The following is a 21,550-nucleotide window of genomic DNA, read 5'->3' on the forward strand; positions in this document are numbered from 1 at the left end:
AAGGAAATAGATATAGTTGTATATAATATATGTTGTAAACAATGGTTAAAAAGAAGGAATAACAATATTCGTTTAATCTTAAACCTCGTTGTTTTCTTTATTTACCTGTTCAAATATAGCTAAAAATTACGTTCATCAATAGAGTTACTTCCCCTTTTTGTGACGTCATTAGAGACACTTGACAAAATCTAGTTACATTTATAAATATAGTAAAAAGTGCTCTTGATTATCTTAAATTATGGCAAATTTTGGGGAACAGAAATGTTGATTTATCAGAGTTATGCGTAGATCTGTCTGTTAAGAATAGGCTTTGTATATTTGAGTCAAGAAAGCGCAAATTGACTATTCTTCTTCAAACGATTCTGTTTCGTCCGAAGCCGGTAAGGGTGAAAGTGGAAATTAAAATAACACAACTGACAAGGGATCATCGCAGAAGCTAACAAATGTACATACATGTAATTTGTATTTAATGCCTTTTACAGAGTGCTTAATATATTTTTCGCAAATAAATATTTAACTGCGGAAAATTGATTTTATGTGTTGTTTCTTATTCATCATACAGGAACAGGACTTTTACATTGTGAAAAAAGTATAGAATTCTTTTTTTTTTTACATTGCATAGCCGTTTGAATCTGGCACACGGCAATTTTTTAATGTTAAGTATACTATAATGAACAATGAACGGAACAACAGAAATTACGTCATCGTCGGATATATATCATCCATGGGAATCCAAAGATGTAGCTATCACAGGTGCTTGGAACCCTCCCTCCCTTGGTTGTTTTAATTGCTTCATACAGGTCTGAAAATCTTTGTTACATAGCGCTTCCATTCTAAAAATTTTTTAATATGAATTATTTCAAACTAATTTAGTTTAGAACAAGAGGCCCAGGGGCCACAGCGCTCACCTGAACACATCGGGCTTGAATTTACTACCCCCCCCCCTTTCCAGGCGTTCATCATTTGAACAAACTAGAATCTACACTACCTATGATTCCATATAAATATCACTAATCATAGCTTTGAAGTACTTGAAAAGAAGATTTTAAAAGGTTTCCCTATATATCCCTATGTAAAACTTGGGTCGGCCATTTTGGCCCCACCCTATCCCCAGGGTCGGGGGTCATGATTTGAACAAACTTGAATCTACACTACCTGAGGATGATTCCACATGAGTTTCATCTTTCCTGGCCCAGTGGTAATTGAGAAGGATTTTTATTGATATTTCCTATATATTCCTATGTAAAACTTGGGTCGGCCATTTTGGCCCCAACCTTGCCCCGGGGGTCATGATTTGAACAAACTTGAATCTACACTACCTAAGGATGATTCCACATGAGTTTCATCTTTCCTGGCCTAGTGGTTCTGGAGAAGAAGATTTTTAAAGATTTTTCCTATATATTCCTATGTAAAACTTGGGTCGGCCATTTTGGCCCCAACCTTGCCCCGGGGGTCATGATTTGAACAAACTTGAATCTACACTACCTGAGGATGCTTCCACATGAGTTTTATCTTTCCTGGCCCAGTGGTTCTGGAGAAGAAGATTTTTAGAATTTTTCCTATATATTCCTATGTGAAACTTTGATCGGCCATTTTGGCACCACCCTACCCCCGTGGGTCATGATTTGAACAAATTTGAATCTACACTACCTGAGGATGATTCCACATGAGTTTCATCTTTCCTGGCCTAGTGGTTCTGGAGAAGAAGATTTTTAAAAAATTTTCCTACATATTCCTATGTAAAACTCGGCCATTTTGAATCCGGGGGTCATGATTTGAACAAACGTGAATCTACACTACCTGAGGATGATTCCACATGAGTTTCATCTTTCCTGGCCCAGTGGTTCTGGAGAAGAAGATTTTTAAAGATTTTTCCTATATATATTCCTATGTAAAACTTGGGTCGGCCATTTTGGCCCCACCCTTGCCCCAGGGGTTATGATTTGAACAAACTTGAATCTACACTACCTGAGGATGCTGCCACATGAGTTTCATCTTTCCTGGCCCAGCGGTTCTGGAGAAGAAGATTTTTTAAAAATGCCATTAATTTTTTAACAAATTCATGATTATCTCCCCTTGGAAAAGGGCGTGGCCCTTCATTTGAACAAACTTGAATCCCCTTCCAAGGATACTTTGTGCCAAGTTTGGTTGAAATTAGTGGTTCTTGAGAAGAAGATGAAAATGTGAAAAGTTTACGACGATTTGATAAAAAATTTTCGGCTCAGGTGAGCTAAAAAAGAAAACAAAACTATTTTAAGTATACATTCCGATTTCATATGCTCTTGTGGAAACTAACTATGTCAGTACGCCAGCACAAGAGAAAATAAGTGCTGGAGGAAAACAAAACTGCGGGCAGAAAATTGAGGAACAATCACTTGCGTGCATGAACACTGAGGTTTTATTGTTTGAATAAATATGTAATGGAAACAATTTTAATAGCCTATAAAAATTTTCTAGAAAAGGGACAACTGGAAGTAAATGAACGCATTCTTGAGTAAGTATTTTCTGAGACAGATATCATTCACGGATTTAGAGGGGGGATTTCCGGGACACACTCCATCCCAACTGAGATTTTTGTTTTAGACACGAAACGAGGGCTGTTCAATAAATAATGTCCTGAACTGTATGACACACAATACAGATATCATATGACATTAAACTTGACTTTCCCTCATTATTGAATCTTTAATGAATTTAAAATAGTTTATGTGACCACTTTTCATCACATAGTTTCATCGTGAGAAGCTGGGAAACAAGGGCTATTCCAGACACTGAAGATTTTCATGTAACAAAAGATTGTTTTAAACCAGAGGCCATGAAATTCACAATTTTATATATATTCCTAAGACCCAGAGGTAGATCAGAGTAAAAAAGAGAAAATGCACTTCCACTTTGTAACCCGTTGTGCACCCCACCCCAAAGAAACCACTGACCCTGGAGCTACATATTTCAAAATTTTGGAAATTTCATCTTAATTTTACTTCATCATAAATGGTTGATTAATACCTAAGAGCAGATTTCAAATAATTAATTTATTTTCAGACTATGTAACCCTCCCCCTCCCTGACCCAGGGGTATGAAATTAACCATTTTGCTAGATGCACCTTTCTTCATCCTAAATAAATTTACTTGGATCATTAGCATAACACCCAGGAGCAAAGGAAAAGATTGTCAAGGAATTGATGTATTTTCACGATATAATCAAAAGAGCCCTCCTCCCTTTACACTAAATGGCAAAACCCCTGACACAGGGGCCATGAAATTCACCAATTTGGTTGAGGCATTATAACTTTATGCTAACTTAGTTCATTTAATACCAAGGAGCAGAGAAGAAGATTTTGAAAGAATTAATGCATTTTCACTATATAATCAATAGAGCCCTGCCCTAACACCAGAACCCCTGACCCTGGGGCCATGAAATTAACAATTTTGCTAGAGGCACTATTGCGCATCATAACTATATACTTAGTTAGTTTATCTAATACCCAGGAGCAGAGATGAAAATTTTCAAAGAATTAATGCATTTTCACTATATAATCTATATAGTCCCACCCTAACACCGGAACCCCTGACCCCCAGGGGCCATAAAATTCACAATTTTGGAAGAGGCACTCTTGCTCATCATAACTATGTACTTAGTTACTTTATTTGATACCCAGGAGCAGAGAAGATTTTCAAAGTATTAATGCATGTTCACTATATAATCAATAGAGCCCCGCCCTAACATCAGAACCCCTGACCCTGGGGCCATAAAGTTCTCAATTTTGCAAGAGGCACTTTTACTCATCATAATTATGTACTTAGTTAGTTTATCTAATACAAAGGAGCAGAGAAGAAGATTTTGACAGAATTAATGCATTTTCACTATATAATCAATAGAGCCCCACCCTTACACCAGAACCCCTGACCCCCAGGGGCTATAAAATTCACAATTTTGGAAGAGGCACTATTGCTCATCATAACTATGTACTTAGTTTATTTAATACCCAGGAGCAGAGAAGAAGATTTTTCAAGAATTAATGCATTTTCACTATATAATCAATAGAGCCCTGCCCTAACACCAGAATCCCCGACCCTGGGGCCATAAAATTCACAATTTTGGAAGAGGCACTCTTGCTCATCATAATTATGTACTTAGTTAGTTTATTTAATACCCAGGAGCAGAGAAGAAGATTTTCAAAGAATTAATGCATTTTCACTACAGTCAAACCTGTATTAAGAGACCTTCCAACGGAGAAAGGAAAAAAGGTCACATATGACAAGTGGTCTCTTAATACAGGTTGCTTACTAATATACAATGCTGGAAATATCACATGTGTATGTTGCATGTATTTTACAACACCTTATGTTTATTTCCACTTTTTAATAGGTACTGCTCAACTCTAAAATGCTTTTACAATTGTCCTGTTACGAAATAAAAATTTCTTGATCCGCACCTGATTAAGTCATTTTAATATTGGGAAATATTGTGAACATCTGAAAATACTAGCATTAATATTTATGACTGAAATATTTCTTAACATGTTTAACCTAATTAATTTTTTTTTTCATTACTGAACTACCGTGTCTAATTGCCTGTTTATGACAAGGTAATTATCACATGGTGTGGGTGCTAGCTAGCGTGTGTTTACATACCCACTGGTGACACAATGCACTTAAATAAACATCTATGATTTAGTTACTTGTTAATTAAAGTTAAACACGCAGGTTTTTTAGCTGAATGTCCATTTGGCCCTATAGCATGAAATGATATCGGGATCGACCTTCTATTTTCAAAATGGCGCTCGATCACTGGACAGAAAAACGTGATGTTTTGTTTTTGATCTTAATGTTTATTCAATAAATATCACAGCGTAAGTAAAAATATTCATTTTTAAATGTTGTTTTATTCGTAAAACTCGCATTATATAATTATTAAATGAAATAAATGCTTGTCTGTAGATGGTTTGAACCAAAAACGAAGCATGCTTGACCGAAATCGAGAGTAGTGAATGGGAAATTATGTAGTCGTTAAATTCAGGTAAAGTTGCTTGAAATGACCAATAATGGTCAGGAAAATCACGGTCGTTGGTCGCGTAAGACAGGTGGTCGTTTAATACAGGTAGAATATATAGGGAAAAGCGTTGGGGGGAATTTTTATGGTCACATGTGATAGTGAGTCGCTTAATACAGTGGGTCACTATGGCAGTTTTGACTGTATATAGTCAATAGAGCCCTGCCCTAACACCAGAACCCCTGACCCTGGGGCCATAAAATTCACAATTTTGGAAGAGGCACTCTTGCTCAACATAACTATGTACTTAGTTAGTTTATTTAATACCCAGGAGCAGAGAAGAAGATTTTCAAAGAAATAATGCATTTTCACAATACAATCTATATAGCCCCGCCCTAGCACTAGAACCCCTGACCCTGGGGCCATGAATTTCAAAATTTTGGTAGAGGACTCAATGCTCATTACATTCATACTAACAGTTTGCCTGCTTGATGTCCAGGAGTAAAGAAGAAGATTTTTAAAGATTGCGATAATTTTAGTGGTTTTGGCCCCACCTCTCAGGCCCCAGGGGGGCTGGGACCATGAAATTCACAATTTTTGTTTCCCTTTACCAATAGATACTGTATACCAAATTTGGTTGAAATTGATTTATTGGTTTCAGAGGAGAAGCTGAAAATGATCAAATGTTAACACACAAAGCACAACGGATGACGATGGACGAAAACGGATAGCAATAGGTCACCTGAGTGACTCAGGTGACCTAATGAGTGGTAAAGAATCAGTAAACTAGAGTGAAAATAAAAGCATCATTAAAGCTGCTGTAAAACTTGTTATAAATCTCACAGAAATATTCACTGAAATATGTGACACTGACAGCAACCAATGCCTGTTCTATAGACAAATGAGCAGGTGGATTTCAATGATAAAAAAATCATATAATAGGCATCAAAAATGGGTACCGCCCTTGCCAACAAAAACTAGAACTGTCCAAACGGGACAAACTACCCCTCGCTGGGTTTTTCAGAGATAAGTTTTTCCAAAATAAAGATATGTATCAAACATGAATCATACAATTTTTCTTTCAGTGACCTTGAACTTGCACAGATGACCTTGGGTCAAAGTCATGACACACACATAGGTCATGAGGTATCTTTGTGTGAAATGAGAACCTACCAAGTTCATCCATAAGAAAGATATGGACCGGAGACAAATTATGAAATTTTTCTTCCAATGACCTTGAACTTCCTCAAATGACCTTGGGTCAAGGTCATGACACCCTTGGGTCATGGGCAATCTTTGTGTGAAATGAGAACCTACCAAGTTTATCCATAAGAAAGATATGGACCGGACACAAATTATGAAATTTTTCTTCCAGTGACCTTTAACTTCCCCAAATGACCTTGGATCAAGGTCACGACACACCCTTGTGTCATGGGCAATCTTTGTGTGAAATGAGAACCTACCAAGTTTATCCATAAGAAAGATATGGACCGGACATGAATTATGAAATTTTTCTTCCAGTGACCTTGAACTTCCCCAAATGACCTTGGGTCAAGGTCATGACACACCCTTGGGTCATGGGCAATCTTTGTGTGGAGTAGTAGATTCTAATGTTCCTCCGTTAGAAAGATATGGACCGGACACGTTTGCACAGACAGACGGACAGCTTGACGGACGGACGGACAGACGGACAAGGTGATTCCTATATACCCCCCAAACTTCGTTTGTGGGGGGTATAATTATAACAACTTATGTACTGTTTGCCAAATTTCAACAAATAATATTTGATGATGTAGGATTGACTTTAAATCACATAGTGAATTTGATAGACATCATATCGGGAGTAGTTTACACAGTTTTTAAGAAACGTTTGATGGTAAAAAAGCTTGGTACTCAAAGGTCACCCTATATTTTGAAAAATGAGTGAAAACGACAGCGTGTACAAAAGTCTTAACAATTATTTTAAAATATCAGTAATTGTAGTTATCCACATTTGTTTGATATTCAATCAGATAATGGAACATGAATCTATTGCTTAAAACCCTCAAAATAAAATTTACCATAAGATGTACTTGATAAAAACAGCAAAGGACTGACAAGAGCAAAGATATGCAAGAGCACAAAGACAGATTTATATGCAATTTTCTTAAATATTAGTGGTCTTGTTGTTTAAATTCATATTCGGGGAGACAGTTTAATTTCTGGAGAAGTCTAGAAAGCAATTTTTTTGCAAAAAAATCGAAAGGTTTATTAGAGGAAGAACCTAGAATCAGGAATCCGCTACATTAAATTTCTTCATGACAGCGTCCTAACCTGAACGGCCCGAAGAGTAAAGGGGTTTTCGGGATAAACAGAAAGTTAATGTTCTTTCACATTACCAATATTCGCCAGATCTTTGACCTTTTGACTTGTTTCTATTTTTAAACTTGAAAAAACACCTTTCAGAAGGAAGAAACAAATCCAGGAAATCATTGGATCTGCCATTTTCCAGTATACTATGGGTCATACCCTAAAATGAGTTCTAAAAACAAACAGAAATTGAATAAAAAATGTTACGGACACGTGTTTTAATTAAAAGAGATTAATAAGTAAAATCATGAAGACGAAATCATTGAAAATCGTCTTTTGCTTCTTTCCGAGCACCGAGGACATTATTTATTGAACAGCCCTAGTAACTTGGCAGATAATCAATTCCTTGTCTATTATACCACACCTTCCTTTTTTTGTCAGTCAAGTTTTAGAGATTGTTCCTTCACAGTATATGAAAATTACTAGTATTTTTTTTTAACTCCAGCATGTTAGAGGTTTATGGCGAAATACATGTACTTTTGACTTGGCGCCGCGTAATGTTCAGTCATGTATATACTGAGTGCATGCTATACTGTAAAGGGCCAATCTCTAAAACTTGACAAAAGCGGAAAATATAAAATATCAAAGTATTGGTATGACGCACAAGGAATTCATGTATATTTTGCTTAGTTTTATTTTCAGTAGGGAGGGAAGGGGCAAAGTACATGAACCAATCCTCAGGTACTTGTGATCTTGTTGAGTACTGTAACAAGAATAAAAAAAACTTTCCCTAAAAACAGTATTGCGGCTATAAATACCTAAACTGACAAATTGAAAAATGCAATTGAAATTTGAAATACCAAGAAATTCGTGAGATAATTTTATAATTAATTAAAATGTAGCCTTAACTGGTCTATGTAAAATGTCACTTCTATTGATAGTGTTTCATGTTTATTGGGCTCAAAACCATCTCTTTTTAAATTGAATGTCCATATTTTCCTCAATTTCAGGTGCATAAGAATTTAAATATATCCTCATGTCTTGTTCCGATTTATTGGCTTTTAGCCCACATGGCAACTTCTCGCAAACAATAATGTTCCAAACATGGCAATATAGCATGCACTTCCTATTTCACGCTGTCTCTGATGACGTCACGCAACAAGGGATATAAGCGATTTACAATAAATGATCCACTTGTCACACAGAAAAGTTTAAACGACTATTAGTGATGGAAATTGGTGACAAAAAGTTAAACAGAGCTCAGAATATCATTCATATTGTTTCAAAGGCTGACAATAATGAATAGTTATGAATTTTCACAAAAATATTATAATTGACCTTTAAACTAGGGGTCATGATTTAACAAATTTGAATCTACACTTCCTGAGGCTGCTTCCATATAAATATGACCAATCACAGCTTTGCTGTTCTCAAGAAGATTACCAAAGGTTTTCCTTAAGTAGTCATATAACACTTTGATCACCTATTGTGGCCCCACCCTACCCCACTGGGGTCATGATTTTAACAAACTTGAATCTACACATCCTAAGGATGCTTCCATGTATAAATATGACCAATCACACTTTGCTGTTATTGAGAAAATGTTTTTAAAAAATTCTCCATACTTAATCATTTGTACAACTTTAATCATCCATTGTGGCCCACTCGATCAACGGCGGTTATGATCTGAACAAAATAAAATTTTCACATCCTGAGGATGCTTTCCATATAAATATGACCAATCACAGCTTTTCTGTTCTCGAGAAGAAGATTTTTAAAGATTTTATCTATGTATTCAAATGTTAAAATTTGATAACCCATTGTGGCCCCACCCTTCTCTTTTGGGTCATGATTTGAACAAACTTGAATCCACAATCTGGGAATGCTTTCATATATCTGTGACCAATCATTAAAATCATTTAGAATCATATTAAAAGTCTGCCAAGATTTGAAGAAAGTGAAAATGAAACTTTCTATAATCCAATTTCTTGGTGGAAAATGAATCACTTAGCATAATATGGATGGATTATCTTCACTTAGAGTAAAGTTAGACATTTTAGTGTTTCTTTGAATTTATTTTTTTTTTCAAAAGATTTTTTGAAATTAAAATACGACATTAAATTTTAGGAAGAGAATACCAAAATAACCGCCCCCTTTTCACAATTTTCTAAGCGCCCGGGGCAGTTAATAGGGATTATACGGTAGTGTTTTTCATGTCCATCTTCCGTCCTTCTGTCTTTTTGTCCTTCCATCACACTTTGCGTTTAACTCTGTTCAAACCTCAATTTCAAAGACACTCTTTAAGATATTTTCATCAAACTTCATATGCTGATAGATATTGATGAGAGCTATGCAACCGCATCAGCATTTTTTGACCTTGACCTCACTTTTCTTAAATTAGTGTTTAGCTCAGTTTTAACAATACCATTCAAGATGGTGTTATCAAACTTCACATGCTGATACATACTGATGAGAGCTATTCAACAGCATCACCATTTTTGACCTTGACCTTTCCTTTGACCTTACCTCACTTTTCTTTAATTAATGTTTAGCTCAGTTTTAAAGATGCTATTCAAGATAGTATTATCATACTTCAAATGCTGATACATACTAAAGAGAGCTATTCAACTGCTTCAACATTTTTGACCTTGACCTTTCCTTTCAACTTGATCACAAGTGTTTAGCTCAGTTTTAAAGAAACCATCCAAGATATTTTTATCAAACTTCATATGGTGATGCATACTGATGAGAGATATTCAACTGCATCAACATGTTTGACCTTGACCATTCCTTTGACCTAACTTTTCCTAATTTAGTGTCAAACTTCTTATGCTGATACATACAATTCAATACTGATGAGAGCTATTCAACTGCATCAACATTATTGACATTGGCCTTTCATTTGATCTTGACCTTCAAATTGTGTTTAAGTCAGTTTTAAAGAAATCATTCAAGATTTTTTTTTTTATCAAACTTTATATGTTTAAACATATTGATGATGGATATGCAACTGCATCAACATTTTTGACCTTGACCTTTGCTTTGACCTTGACCTAACATTACTAAATTATTGTCAAACTTCATATGCTTATACATATTGATGTAAGCATTTCAACTGTATCTATATTTTTGACCTTGACCTTTCATTTGACCTTGACATCACTTTATCAAATTGGTGTAAATCAGTTTAAAAGAAACTATTTATAATAATTTTTCAACTTCATATGCTGATACATACTGATGAGAGCTTTTCAACTGCATCAACATTCTTTGACCTTGGCATTTTTGACCTTGACATCACTTTAAAGAAATTAATGTCAAACTTCATATGGTAATACATACTGATGTAAGCAATTCAAATGCATCACTATTCAAGATATTCTGATCAAAGTTCATCTAGTTATATAAATTTTCATGTTGCATTACTAATAAACCCTCGGCGGGGCATTCATGTCCTATGGACATATTTCTAGTTAAAAGATTTTTCCTATATATTTTTATGTTAAACTTTTTTCATCAATTGTGGCCCCACCCTATCCCGAGGGTCATGATGTGAACAAACTTGAATCTTCACTACCTGAGGATGATTCCACATGAGTTTCATCTTTCCTGGCTCAGTGGTTCCTGAGAAGAAGATTTTAAAGATTTCTCATACATATTCTTATTTTAAACTTTGATTGTCCATTGTGGCCCAACCTTACCCCTATGGTCATGATTTGAACAAATTTGAATCTACACTACCTGAGGATGATTCCACAGACGTTTATCTTTCTTGGTCCAGTTGTTCTTCAGACTGAAGAAGATTTTTAAAAGATGCTATTAATTTTTCACTTATTCCTAATTATCTCCTCTTGGAAGACGGAGTGGCCCTTCATTTGAACAAACTTGAATCCCCTTCATCCAAGGATACTTTGTGGCAAGTTTGGTTGAAATTGGCACAGTGGTTCTTGAGAAGGAAAATTTGAAAAGTTTACAACGACGACAACAGACAAGGGACAAATTTCGATCAGAATAGCTCACTTGAACCTTTGGCTAAGGTGAGCTAAAAATGGACTTGTGTTGAAGGATACTGTGAATAAGTCAGAGGAATGCCAATAACATGGTTTCTAACTTGATTCAGGACTCGCAGCATTTGACACATGTTAACATAGGCCTCTGGACTGTAGTCTGTCAAAAAGCACTTTCCGAAGGCAGCAGCCTGCAAATATAAACCAGAGAAATATAATGGCTTTCAAAGTGACATTTAATCAGGAAACATCTTTAATGGCACACTGCTGTGTAGCAATCTCTAAAAATAAAATGCCACTTAATGACACAAATATCATTAAGCGTTCCAATTACTTTATAGACAAGTTGTAACTAGAACTGTCCAAATGGGACTAAATACCTCCCGCTGGGTTTTTCGGAGGTCCTAAATCATGAATATCTTATGGATCTAAGAGAAGAGAGAAATGTAATTGTTGCTCATTATATTTTTAATAAATGAAACAAAGGCGCAGCCTAATAAAAAAATAGACTAAATATATGGACAAGACACAAATTATGAAATTTTTCATCCAAATACCTTGAACTTCCCAAATGACCTTGGGTCAAGGTCATGACACTCCCTTAGGTCATGAGCAATCTTTGTGTGAAATAGGAACCTACCAAGTTTATCCATAAGAAAGATATGGACCGGACACGAATTATGAATTTTTTCTGTCAGTGACCTTGAACTTCCCCAAATGACCTTGGTCGAGGTCACAAAACAACCTCAGGTCATGAACAATCTTTGTGTGAAATTAGAACCTACCAAGTTTATCCATAAGGAAGATATGGACCGGACACGAATTATGAATTTTTTCTGTTAGTGACCTTGAACTTCCCCAAATGACCTTGGGTCAAGGTCTTGACACACCCTTAGGTCATGAGCAATCTTTGTGTGAAATAAGAAACTACCAAGTTTATCCATAAGAAAGATATAGACCAGACAGGAATTATAAACTTTTTCTGTCAGTGACCTTGAACTTCCCCAAATGACCTTGGGTCAAGGTCACGACACACCATTAGGCCATGAGCAATCTTTTTGTGGGGTAGTAGATTCTAATGTTCCTCCGTAAGAAAGACATGGACCGGACACATTTGCACAGCTAGATGGACAGACGGATAAGCTAATTCCTTTATACCCCCCAAACTTCATTTGCAGGAGTATAATAAAATTTAGAAAACAACAGCTGTTGTCATGTTGTAATGCACGTAGTAAGTTCAAGATTTAGAACATGCCATCTTTATAAAATATGATTGTAAACTAATGGTATTTCTTTTATGTTTCTCAAACACTTTTTACACAGATTAAACAAGTACTAAACAAGAAAAGTTTGTAAAACACTTATGCCCCCCTCCCCCAAAATTGGAATTTTCCCAAGTCCAAAAGGGCAAAGATGTTGCAATTGTACCCAAAACATAACTTGACCTAGATATTCATCTGATATATCTGTATACCAAATTTCATTTCAGTATGTGCAACAGTTGCAAAGAAAATGAACAGAAACTTCAAATAATTGGAATTTTTCTAAGTCCAAGGAGCATAACTCTGTCAAAAATGGTGCGATTGTACCCAAAATAAAACTGACCTAGATATTCATTTGATTTATCTCTATACCAAATTTCATTTCAGTATGTGCAATGGTTGCCAAGAAAATGAATGGAAACTAAGTGGACCGACAGACTGACACCAGCAAAGCAATATGTCATCATCTCCCTTCTTCGAAGGGAGGCATAATTATTGTTTTCATACTCATTCATTATTTTGCGATAAAGTAAAAATTCTCTGATGGTACTTATTCAATGCATTTCAAGGGGCATGGACACAGTTTCAACTGATTTTTTAAAATGAATATTTATTTTTACAATTCCTAGGTATGGCATCATCAACTGCATCGTCGGAAACCCACGGATGATCTCGTCTTTACTTATCACCCGTGGGCAAACCTCGCCGAAAAATCGTCATATGTAATTAAATATGCATGGGTCATTTGATTGGCCGCTTCACAGAGTCGCGATGCCAAACAACGAATTACAGTTCACGTTACATATGCATGTTCAGCATTGCCAAAACATGAAAAACTCATTCCGTAGTCAACACAGCTGATAAATCCACTCACCGGTGCATTTTGCAGTTTGAAAGAGGTACTCCTATATAATATCTGACGGATATTAATGTCAGTGACATGAATGAATTGACTTTCATAGTTTTAAATCAAACTTCGCACGATTTAACGAGCGTCAAAATATTTACCATAAATAGCAAAGTAATGAACGTATTTTTCAAAATTGAAGAGTTCCAATTTTCTGATTGGTTGACTAAAAACAACAAATTAGCATATTTTACGGTGATATTTCAGCAAGTTTGCCCACGGGTGATAAGTAAAGACGAGTAAAGACGAGATCACCCGTGGATTTCCGACGATGCATCTACTGATCAGCAAAAATTTGAACATCATTTGTTTATTGATAAATGAGATAGAGAACTTAAAGTTTAGGTAAACATAAACAAGGCAAAAGCTTTGTTTATATTTACATATAGAAAATATCATACTCATAACAAAATGAAATTCAGCAAATCACTAGAAACTGACTACTTGTATTTAGAATTGTCTATCTTTTTGAAATTATCAGCTTTGTAAGAACATACATATTAGTATATTTACATTATGTAAACAAAACATGACAAGGACCATGTTTACATTACAAAGGTTTGGAGCTCTAAATCTGTCTTGTATCCCGACAACCGAAGTTCAAATTTTTGATGATCATTAGCAAGACTTAAGTTAATAATCTGATAGAAATTGAAAACCTAATTTGAAATTTTTTTAGCTTAAACTGCGTCCATGATGCCTCTTTAAATTAATGAGGCCATGCAAGTCTAATTCGAGTGCACATGACTTTGCGCAGCTTTTCAATTTCATGCAATCATTTGTGCAACAGTACACCTTTGCCAAATATTTTGATTTTAATACAAAATTAACATGATCTGTAACTGCATAGTCTAAAAATGTGATTTTACGACAATAATTAGGAACAAGAGGCCCATGGGCCTTATAGGTCACCTGAGTATCATGCAACAACTTTCCAACAATTGAATTTGATTCCTGTTTTAAACTAGAGTCCATGAAATTCACGGGTCTATGACAGGTGACCGAAAGACAACTCACCAAACAACAACTCGCCGACACTTTTTTCACCGACACTATAAAACTCGCTGATATGACAAGTCACCGAAAGAAGGGTCACCGACAGACACATCTTCGACAATATATAAATCATGGAAACTTAACAAATATTTAGAGAAAATCATGTACAGTCGCACCTGCTGTTACGGCCACCCTTAATCAGCGGCCACTCCCCATGAGCGGCCAGTTTCAATCCCGCCCGTTCATTTTTTCACTATGTTTTAACTCATTTAAGCGGCCACCTGTCTAACGCGGCCAGTGGCCAGTGTTTTTAGGTCCCTTGCGCTCAACATGCCTGTTTTCAGCGGCCATTTTGTCTGTTTTGTCACATGACTTCCGTCTGACACGTGACCTTGTATCCTCATACGAAGCCAAACATGAACAGCTGATAATGAGTTAATGACCAATAATTGCAGGTTTAATTTGAATTCTGTCAGAATTTAATGATTTAATAAATTTGATTAAAGGATTTATTGTAAACAAATGTTTTAGGTGTTCTTTATATATACAAAAGTTGTTGAATATGTTCATGATATAAACCCAATACATTAATTACAATTTCGTCTGAAGATATCAAGTCAAGCGGTCAGTTGCGCGTTTAACCTTTTATGTTATATAAATAAATACATATCTAGAAAAAAATTGATAGCTTTACACAGCATCAGGGAAGTTCTGAGTTGTTAAAACATTTCATGGTTTCGTTTGATGCAAATTCTATAGCTGTAAATTAAAAATTACCAACACAACAAAAAATAATAATTTTTTTCAGAAATTCATGTAAAATGAATTATAAGTAAAGGGATTTCATGTAGGGGTGGGACGATACACAGATCTTGCGATACGATACGTATCTCGATATATTAACACGATACGATACGTATCTCGATATTATGATATTAAACTATTATAAAAAAGTATTTTATTTCATATTCTGTCTTTACATTAATTTAACTGTTACATGATAAATTATAAAACTATGCAAAAGAATTAGTATTTAATTTCATTTTTTTTGTCTTGATATTAAATCAACAAATTATTCTTAGACTATATAAAATCATGTGTGCTTTGAAATTAATACTTAAAGTTCATCAATTTCATTGATTAAAACTTTATAAAAACAATAATACGTGTACAAATTATTGTTACCAAATTTCTATAAACAAGTTGTTTACAAACAGTTGAGTTGTTCATCAAAGAACACTGACTAAAATTTCCTACAAAAACAGCATATTTACATTTTAATCAATTCCTGCAAGTCTGTAGCCTAGTTAAGATTACAAAAAAGCACGAGATGGACTAACAATTAGTAATATCAAATGTTCTGGAAACGATGCTTTCTGTGTATAGCACGCATTACATACTAAACTTTTCTTGTTCAATCTTCCGAGGCTGCTCAAAAGGGAAAACGTTTTACCCCTAATCAACAATTTATTAGTTCTACATTATGTTTTCAATATCATCATCGTCTCTTCGCTTCGTACAAGCCGCCATTTTCCCAAGGACAAGTACTTTCATTTTCAATCTTTGGATAGGTTGTTTGTGTATCGTTTCGTACCGATATTTGAATGCTTGTATCGTAAACCGTATCTTAGAGGAAAATATCGATATGTATCGGTGTATCGGTATATCGTCCCACCCCTAATTTCATGTGACTTAAAACTTCCCAAGTTTTTTAAATGTGTTGAAATTGTATATTTGGATACGTGTGAAAATAAAAATACAACGTACTGTGGTCGCAATTTTTATTCATTGGTTTGAAACCTGGAATAAGTGGCCACCTGACTTATGTGGCCAATTTGTCATTATCCCACAAGTGGCCTCTTAAAACAGGTTTGACTGTATGTAAATAAATGTTTTTATTCATTTCAAATCTTTTTTTTTTTTTTTCATTTAATCAAAAACTTCACCCAATGTTGCCGACCTTTGACCTTGCTCAGATTCACAAGAAGCAATCTGTATGCGCTAGACCAACAATGATGAATATACAAACTAGAACTGTCCAAACGGGACAAAATACCCCCCGCTGGGTTTTTCAGAAGTAAGTTTTCCATAATAAAGATATGTATCACACACGAATTATGAAATTTTTCTTCCAGTGACCTTGAAGTTCCCCAAATGACCTTGGGTCAAGGTCATGACACACCCTTGGGTCATGAGCAATCTTTGTGTGTAATGAGAACCTACCAAGTTTATCCATAAGAAAGATATGGACAGGACACAAATTATGAAACTTTTCTTCCAGTGACCTTGAACATCCCAAATGACCTTGGGTCAAGGTCATGACACACCCTTGGGTCATGAGCAATCTTTGTGTGTAATGAAAACCTACCAAGTTTATCCATAAAAAAGATGTGGAAAGGACACGAATTATGAAATTTTTCTTTAAGTGACCTTGAACTTCCCCAAATGACCTTGGGTCAAGGTCATCACACACCCTTGGGTCATGGGCAATCTTTGTGTGAAATGAGAACCTACCAAGTTTATCCATAAGAAAGATATGGACCGGACATGGATTATGAAATTTTTCTTCCAGTGACCTTGAAGTTCCCCAAATGACCTTGAGTCAAGGTCATGACACATTCTTAGGTCATGGGCAATCTTTGTGTGGAGTAAGAGATTCTAATGTCCCTCCATAAGAAAGATATGGACAGGACACATTTGCACAGACAGATGGACAGACGGACAAGGTGATTCCTATATACCCCCCCAAACTTCGTTTGCGGGGGGTATAAAAAGACAAAGAAAAACGTGGTTTTTTAATACATCTTTGGTTATATTTATTATATCTGAATACTTAAAACAACATCTAACAATTATTATATGAATTTCCACTCATCGACACTATTGTCGGTGAATTGTCCGTTCGGCGAATTTGCACGCGTCGGTGAATTTCACTTTTGTCGGTGACCTGTCTTTCGATGAGTTGTCTGGCACCGAAAATTCACAATTTTGAAAGAGATACCATTGCTTACCATAATTATACACTCAGCATGCTTATTTTGGTTATTTAATACCCAGAGGTAGATCAGAGTAACAAAGTCAAAGAGAAAATGCATTTCCACTTTTAGTGAATTTCAGGGCCCCTGGGTCAGGGCTTCTTGTGTTAGGGCGGGTCCACAGTTGAGCTCCCCATCCCACAGGAACCACTGACCCTGGGGGCACATCTTTCAAAATTTTGGAATTTTAAAAAAATTTATTTCATCATGCTGTTGATTAATACCAAAGTGCAGATTTCAAAGCATTAAATTATTTCAGACTATGTTAACCCCCCCCCCCCCCCAAGTACCTCTGTCCCAGGGGCCAGGAAATTAATCATTTTTGGAAGAAGCAGGTTTTTTGTCATAAATATATACTAAGATCATTGGCATTATACCCAACAACAAAGGAAAAGATTTTCAAAGAATTCATGCATTTTCACTACATAAACATTACAGCCCCGCCCTAACACAAGAAGCCCTAACCCAGCGACCCTGAAATTCAAAATTCTCAAAGAGGCACCCTTCCTCCTCATAACTATGTACATAGTTCATTGGTTAAATACTCAGGTGCAGAAAAGAAGAGTTTTAAAGAATTTATGCATTTTCATTATATAATCAATCAAGCCCCACCCTAACACCAGAACCCCCAACCCAGGGGCCATTAAATTCACAATTTTGGAAGAGGTAGCCTTATTCAACATAACTATGTACTTGGTTAGTTTATTTAATACTCAGGAGCAAAGAAGAAGATTTTCAAAGAAATAATTCATTTTTTACTATATAATCTATATAGCCCCGCCCTAGCACTAGAACCCCTGACCCTGGGGCCATGAAATTCACAATTTTGGAAGAGGCAGCCTTATTCAACATAGCTATGCACTTGGTTAGTTTATTTAATGCCAAATGAACAGAGAAGAAGAATTTCAAAGAATTTTTGCATTTTCACTATATAATCTATATAGCCCCACCCTACCACTAGAACTCCTGACCCTTGGGCCATTAAATTCACAATTTTGGAAAAGGCAGTCATTTTCAACTTACCTATGCACTTGGTTAGTTTATTTAATGCCCAGGAGCAGAAAAGAAGAATTTCAAAGAAATAATGCATTTTCACTATATAACCTGTTTAGCCCCGCCCTTGCACTAGAACCCCTGACCCTGGGGCCATGAAATTCACAATTTTGAAAAAGGCAGTCATTTTCAACTTATCTATGCACTTGGTTAGTTTATTTAATGCCCAGGAGCAGAAAAGAAGATTTTCAAAGAAATAATTCATTTTTTACTATATAATCTATATAGCCCCGCCCTAGCACTAGAACCCCTGACCCTGGGGCCATGAAATTCACAATTTTGGAAGAGGCAGCCTTATTCAACATAGCTATGCACTTGGTTAGTTTATTTAATGCCAAATGAACAGAGAAGAAGAATTTCAAAAAAATTTTTGCACTTTCACTATATAATCTATATAGCCCCACCCTGGCACTAGAACCCCTGACCCTGGGGCCATGAAATTCACAATTTTGGAAAAGGCAGTCATTTTCAACTTACCTTTGCACTTGGTTAGTTTATTTAATGCCCAGGAGCAGAAAAGAAGAATTTCAAAGAAATAATGCATTTTCACTATATAACCTGTTTAGCCCCGCCCTTGCACTAGAACCCCTGACCCTGGGGCCATGAAATTCACAATTTTGAATAAGGCAGTCATTTTCAACTTATCTATGCACTTGGTTAGTTTATTTAATGCCCAGGAGCAGAAAAGATGAATTTCAAAGAAATAATGCATTTTCACTATATAACCTGTTTAGCCCCGCCCTTGCACTAGAACCCCTGACCCTGGGGCCATGAAATTCACAATTTTGGAAAAGGCGGTCATTTTCAACTTACCTATGCACTTGGTTAGTTTATTTAATGCCCAGGAGCAGAAAAGAAGAATTTCAAAGAAATAATGCATTTTCACTATAACCTGTTTAGCCCCGCCCTGGCACTAGAACCCCTGACCCTGGGGCCATGAATTTCACAATTTTGGTAGAGGACTCAATGCTGATTACAATCATACCAACAGTTTGACTGCTTGATGTCCCAGAATAAAGAAGAAGATTTTTAAAGATTGCACTTATTTTAGTGGTTTTTGCCCCACCCCCAGGCCCCAGGGGGGCAGGGACCATGAAATTCACAATTTTTGTTACCCTTCACCCATAAATGCTATATGCCAAATTTGGTTGAAATTGGTTCAGTGGTTTCAGAGAAGAAGCTCAAAATGTTCAAATGTTAACGCACCATGAATGACGCACGACGATGGACGAAAACAGATAGCAATAGGTCACATGAGTTTACTCAGGTGACCTCAAAATCCCTTAAATGGCTCTAATGACGTCACCATTTTCCGATTTTGTAAGCAATGCATGATGCTAAAGAATGATGCATAACTCGCTTATATGTTTAAGATGTCCATGGATATTATTATACTAACAAGAGCCCATGGGCCACATCACTCACCTGAGTAGCTTTCACCATGCTATTCTTTACAAAACTTCCCCCTAGTAATACATATTGTGATCCCACCCTACCCAACGGGTCACAATTTGGACAATTTAAAATCTACACTACACCAGGATGCTTTTGCATAAGTTTCAGCTTTTCTGGCCCAGTGGTTCTTGAGAAGAACAATTTTAAAGATTTTTCCTATTTATTTCTATGTTAAACTTTGATTCTCTACTGGGGCCTCGCCCTACCCCTGGGGTCATGATTAGAACAATTTGGAATCTACACTACCCCGGGATGCTTCCACATATGTTTCAGCTTTCCTGGCCCAGTGGTTCTTGAGAAGAACATTTTTAAAGATTTTTCCTATTTATTTCTATGTTAAACTTTGATTCCCTATTGTAGCCCCGCCCTAACCCCCAGGGGTTATGATTTGAAACAATTTAGAATCTACACTACCCAAACATGCTTCCACATAAGTTTTAGCTTTTCTGGCCCAGTGGTTCTTTTGAAACATTTTTAAAGATTTTTCCTATTTATTTCTATGTAAAACTCTGATTCCCTATTGTGAGGGCGCCCTGCCCTACCCCTGGGATCATGATTTGAACAATTTAGAATCTACACTACACTACACCACTGACCAGGTTGCTTTCGCATAAGTTTCAGCTTTTCTGGCCCAGTGGTATTTCTTGAATTCTCCAAAAACCAAAGATGCATCAACTGACAAAGTTTTTGATGATTCTTAGCCAATAAGTAGCTGGGATATTCAAAAGTAGGTCACTGTGAACTACTTTTTGGACAGCATTCTCCGAAAATCCAAGATGCATCAACTGACAAAGTTTAATGATTCTAAGCCAATTAAAAAGTACCGGTACATGAGATATTCAAAAATAGGTCACCGTGACCTACTTTCTGGTCGACATTCTCCGAAAACCCAAGATACCTCAACCGACTAAGTTAAACAATTCTTGGCCAATAAGTATCTAAGATATTTAAATATATGTAAAAAGGAGGTCATGGTGACCTACTTTTTAGTCGCCGTTCTCCGAAAATCCAAGATGCAACAACTGACAAAGTTTGATGTTTCTAAGCCAATAAATACCTGAGTACTTAAATACAGCCAAAAAATGTCGAAAGTAGGTCACCATGACCTACTTTTCAAGAACGTTTTTTGAAGACCTAAGATGCATCAACTGACAATGTTTTATGATCATAGGTTTGAAAACATTCAAAATCTGCCTTTTAAACAATTTGAAAACAAATGCCTGCAAAATTCAAACAGTAGGTCACAGTGATCTACTTTCTCAAAAATATGTTTTAAGGGCCCAAGATGCATCAATTTACAAGATTTGAAGATTTTAAACCTCTCAGTGTCTGAAATAATTGGATTAAATGATTTAGATAGGGTAGGCCATAAAATTCAAAATGTAGGTCATGGTGACCTACTTTTAAGTTGATGTTGTTTGATCAACTGACAAAGCTTGATGATCATGACCCTTAAAAGTGTCCAAAATATACCTCCAAATCAAATTGAAAACAAATGCCGCCAAAATTAAGCCAGAAGTCTCTGTCGAGACTGTAGTTCTACTGGTTTGTAC

At 36.0% G+C, this 21,550-nt stretch overlaps 1 protein-coding gene across 1 annotated transcript in view; it reads right to left on the bottom strand.

The window, feature by feature from the left end:
- LOC134279208 (vacuolar protein sorting-associated protein 16 homolog) overlaps positions 1–21,550 on the bottom strand; it is a gene marked incomplete at its 5' end in the record, with an annotated part of 131,782 nt that overhangs the window by 97,712 nt on the left and 12,520 nt on the right. The window contains one exon of the mRNA XM_062761559.1: positions 11,353–11,480. Coding sequence (XP_062617543.1) covers positions 11,353–11,480 — 128 coding nt within the window. The remainder of the gene's footprint in view (positions 1–11,352; positions 11,481–21,550) is intronic.

Source organism: Saccostrea cucullata, unplaced genomic scaffold (genome assembly GCF_032062105.1).
Source record: "Saccostrea cucullata isolate Sc308-1 unplaced genomic scaffold, CSIRO_AGI_Scuc_v1 ctg1959, whole genome shotgun sequence".
In the NCBI taxonomy this organism is placed as follows: domain Eukaryota; kingdom Metazoa; phylum Mollusca; class Bivalvia; order Ostreida; family Ostreidae; genus Saccostrea; species Saccostrea cuccullata.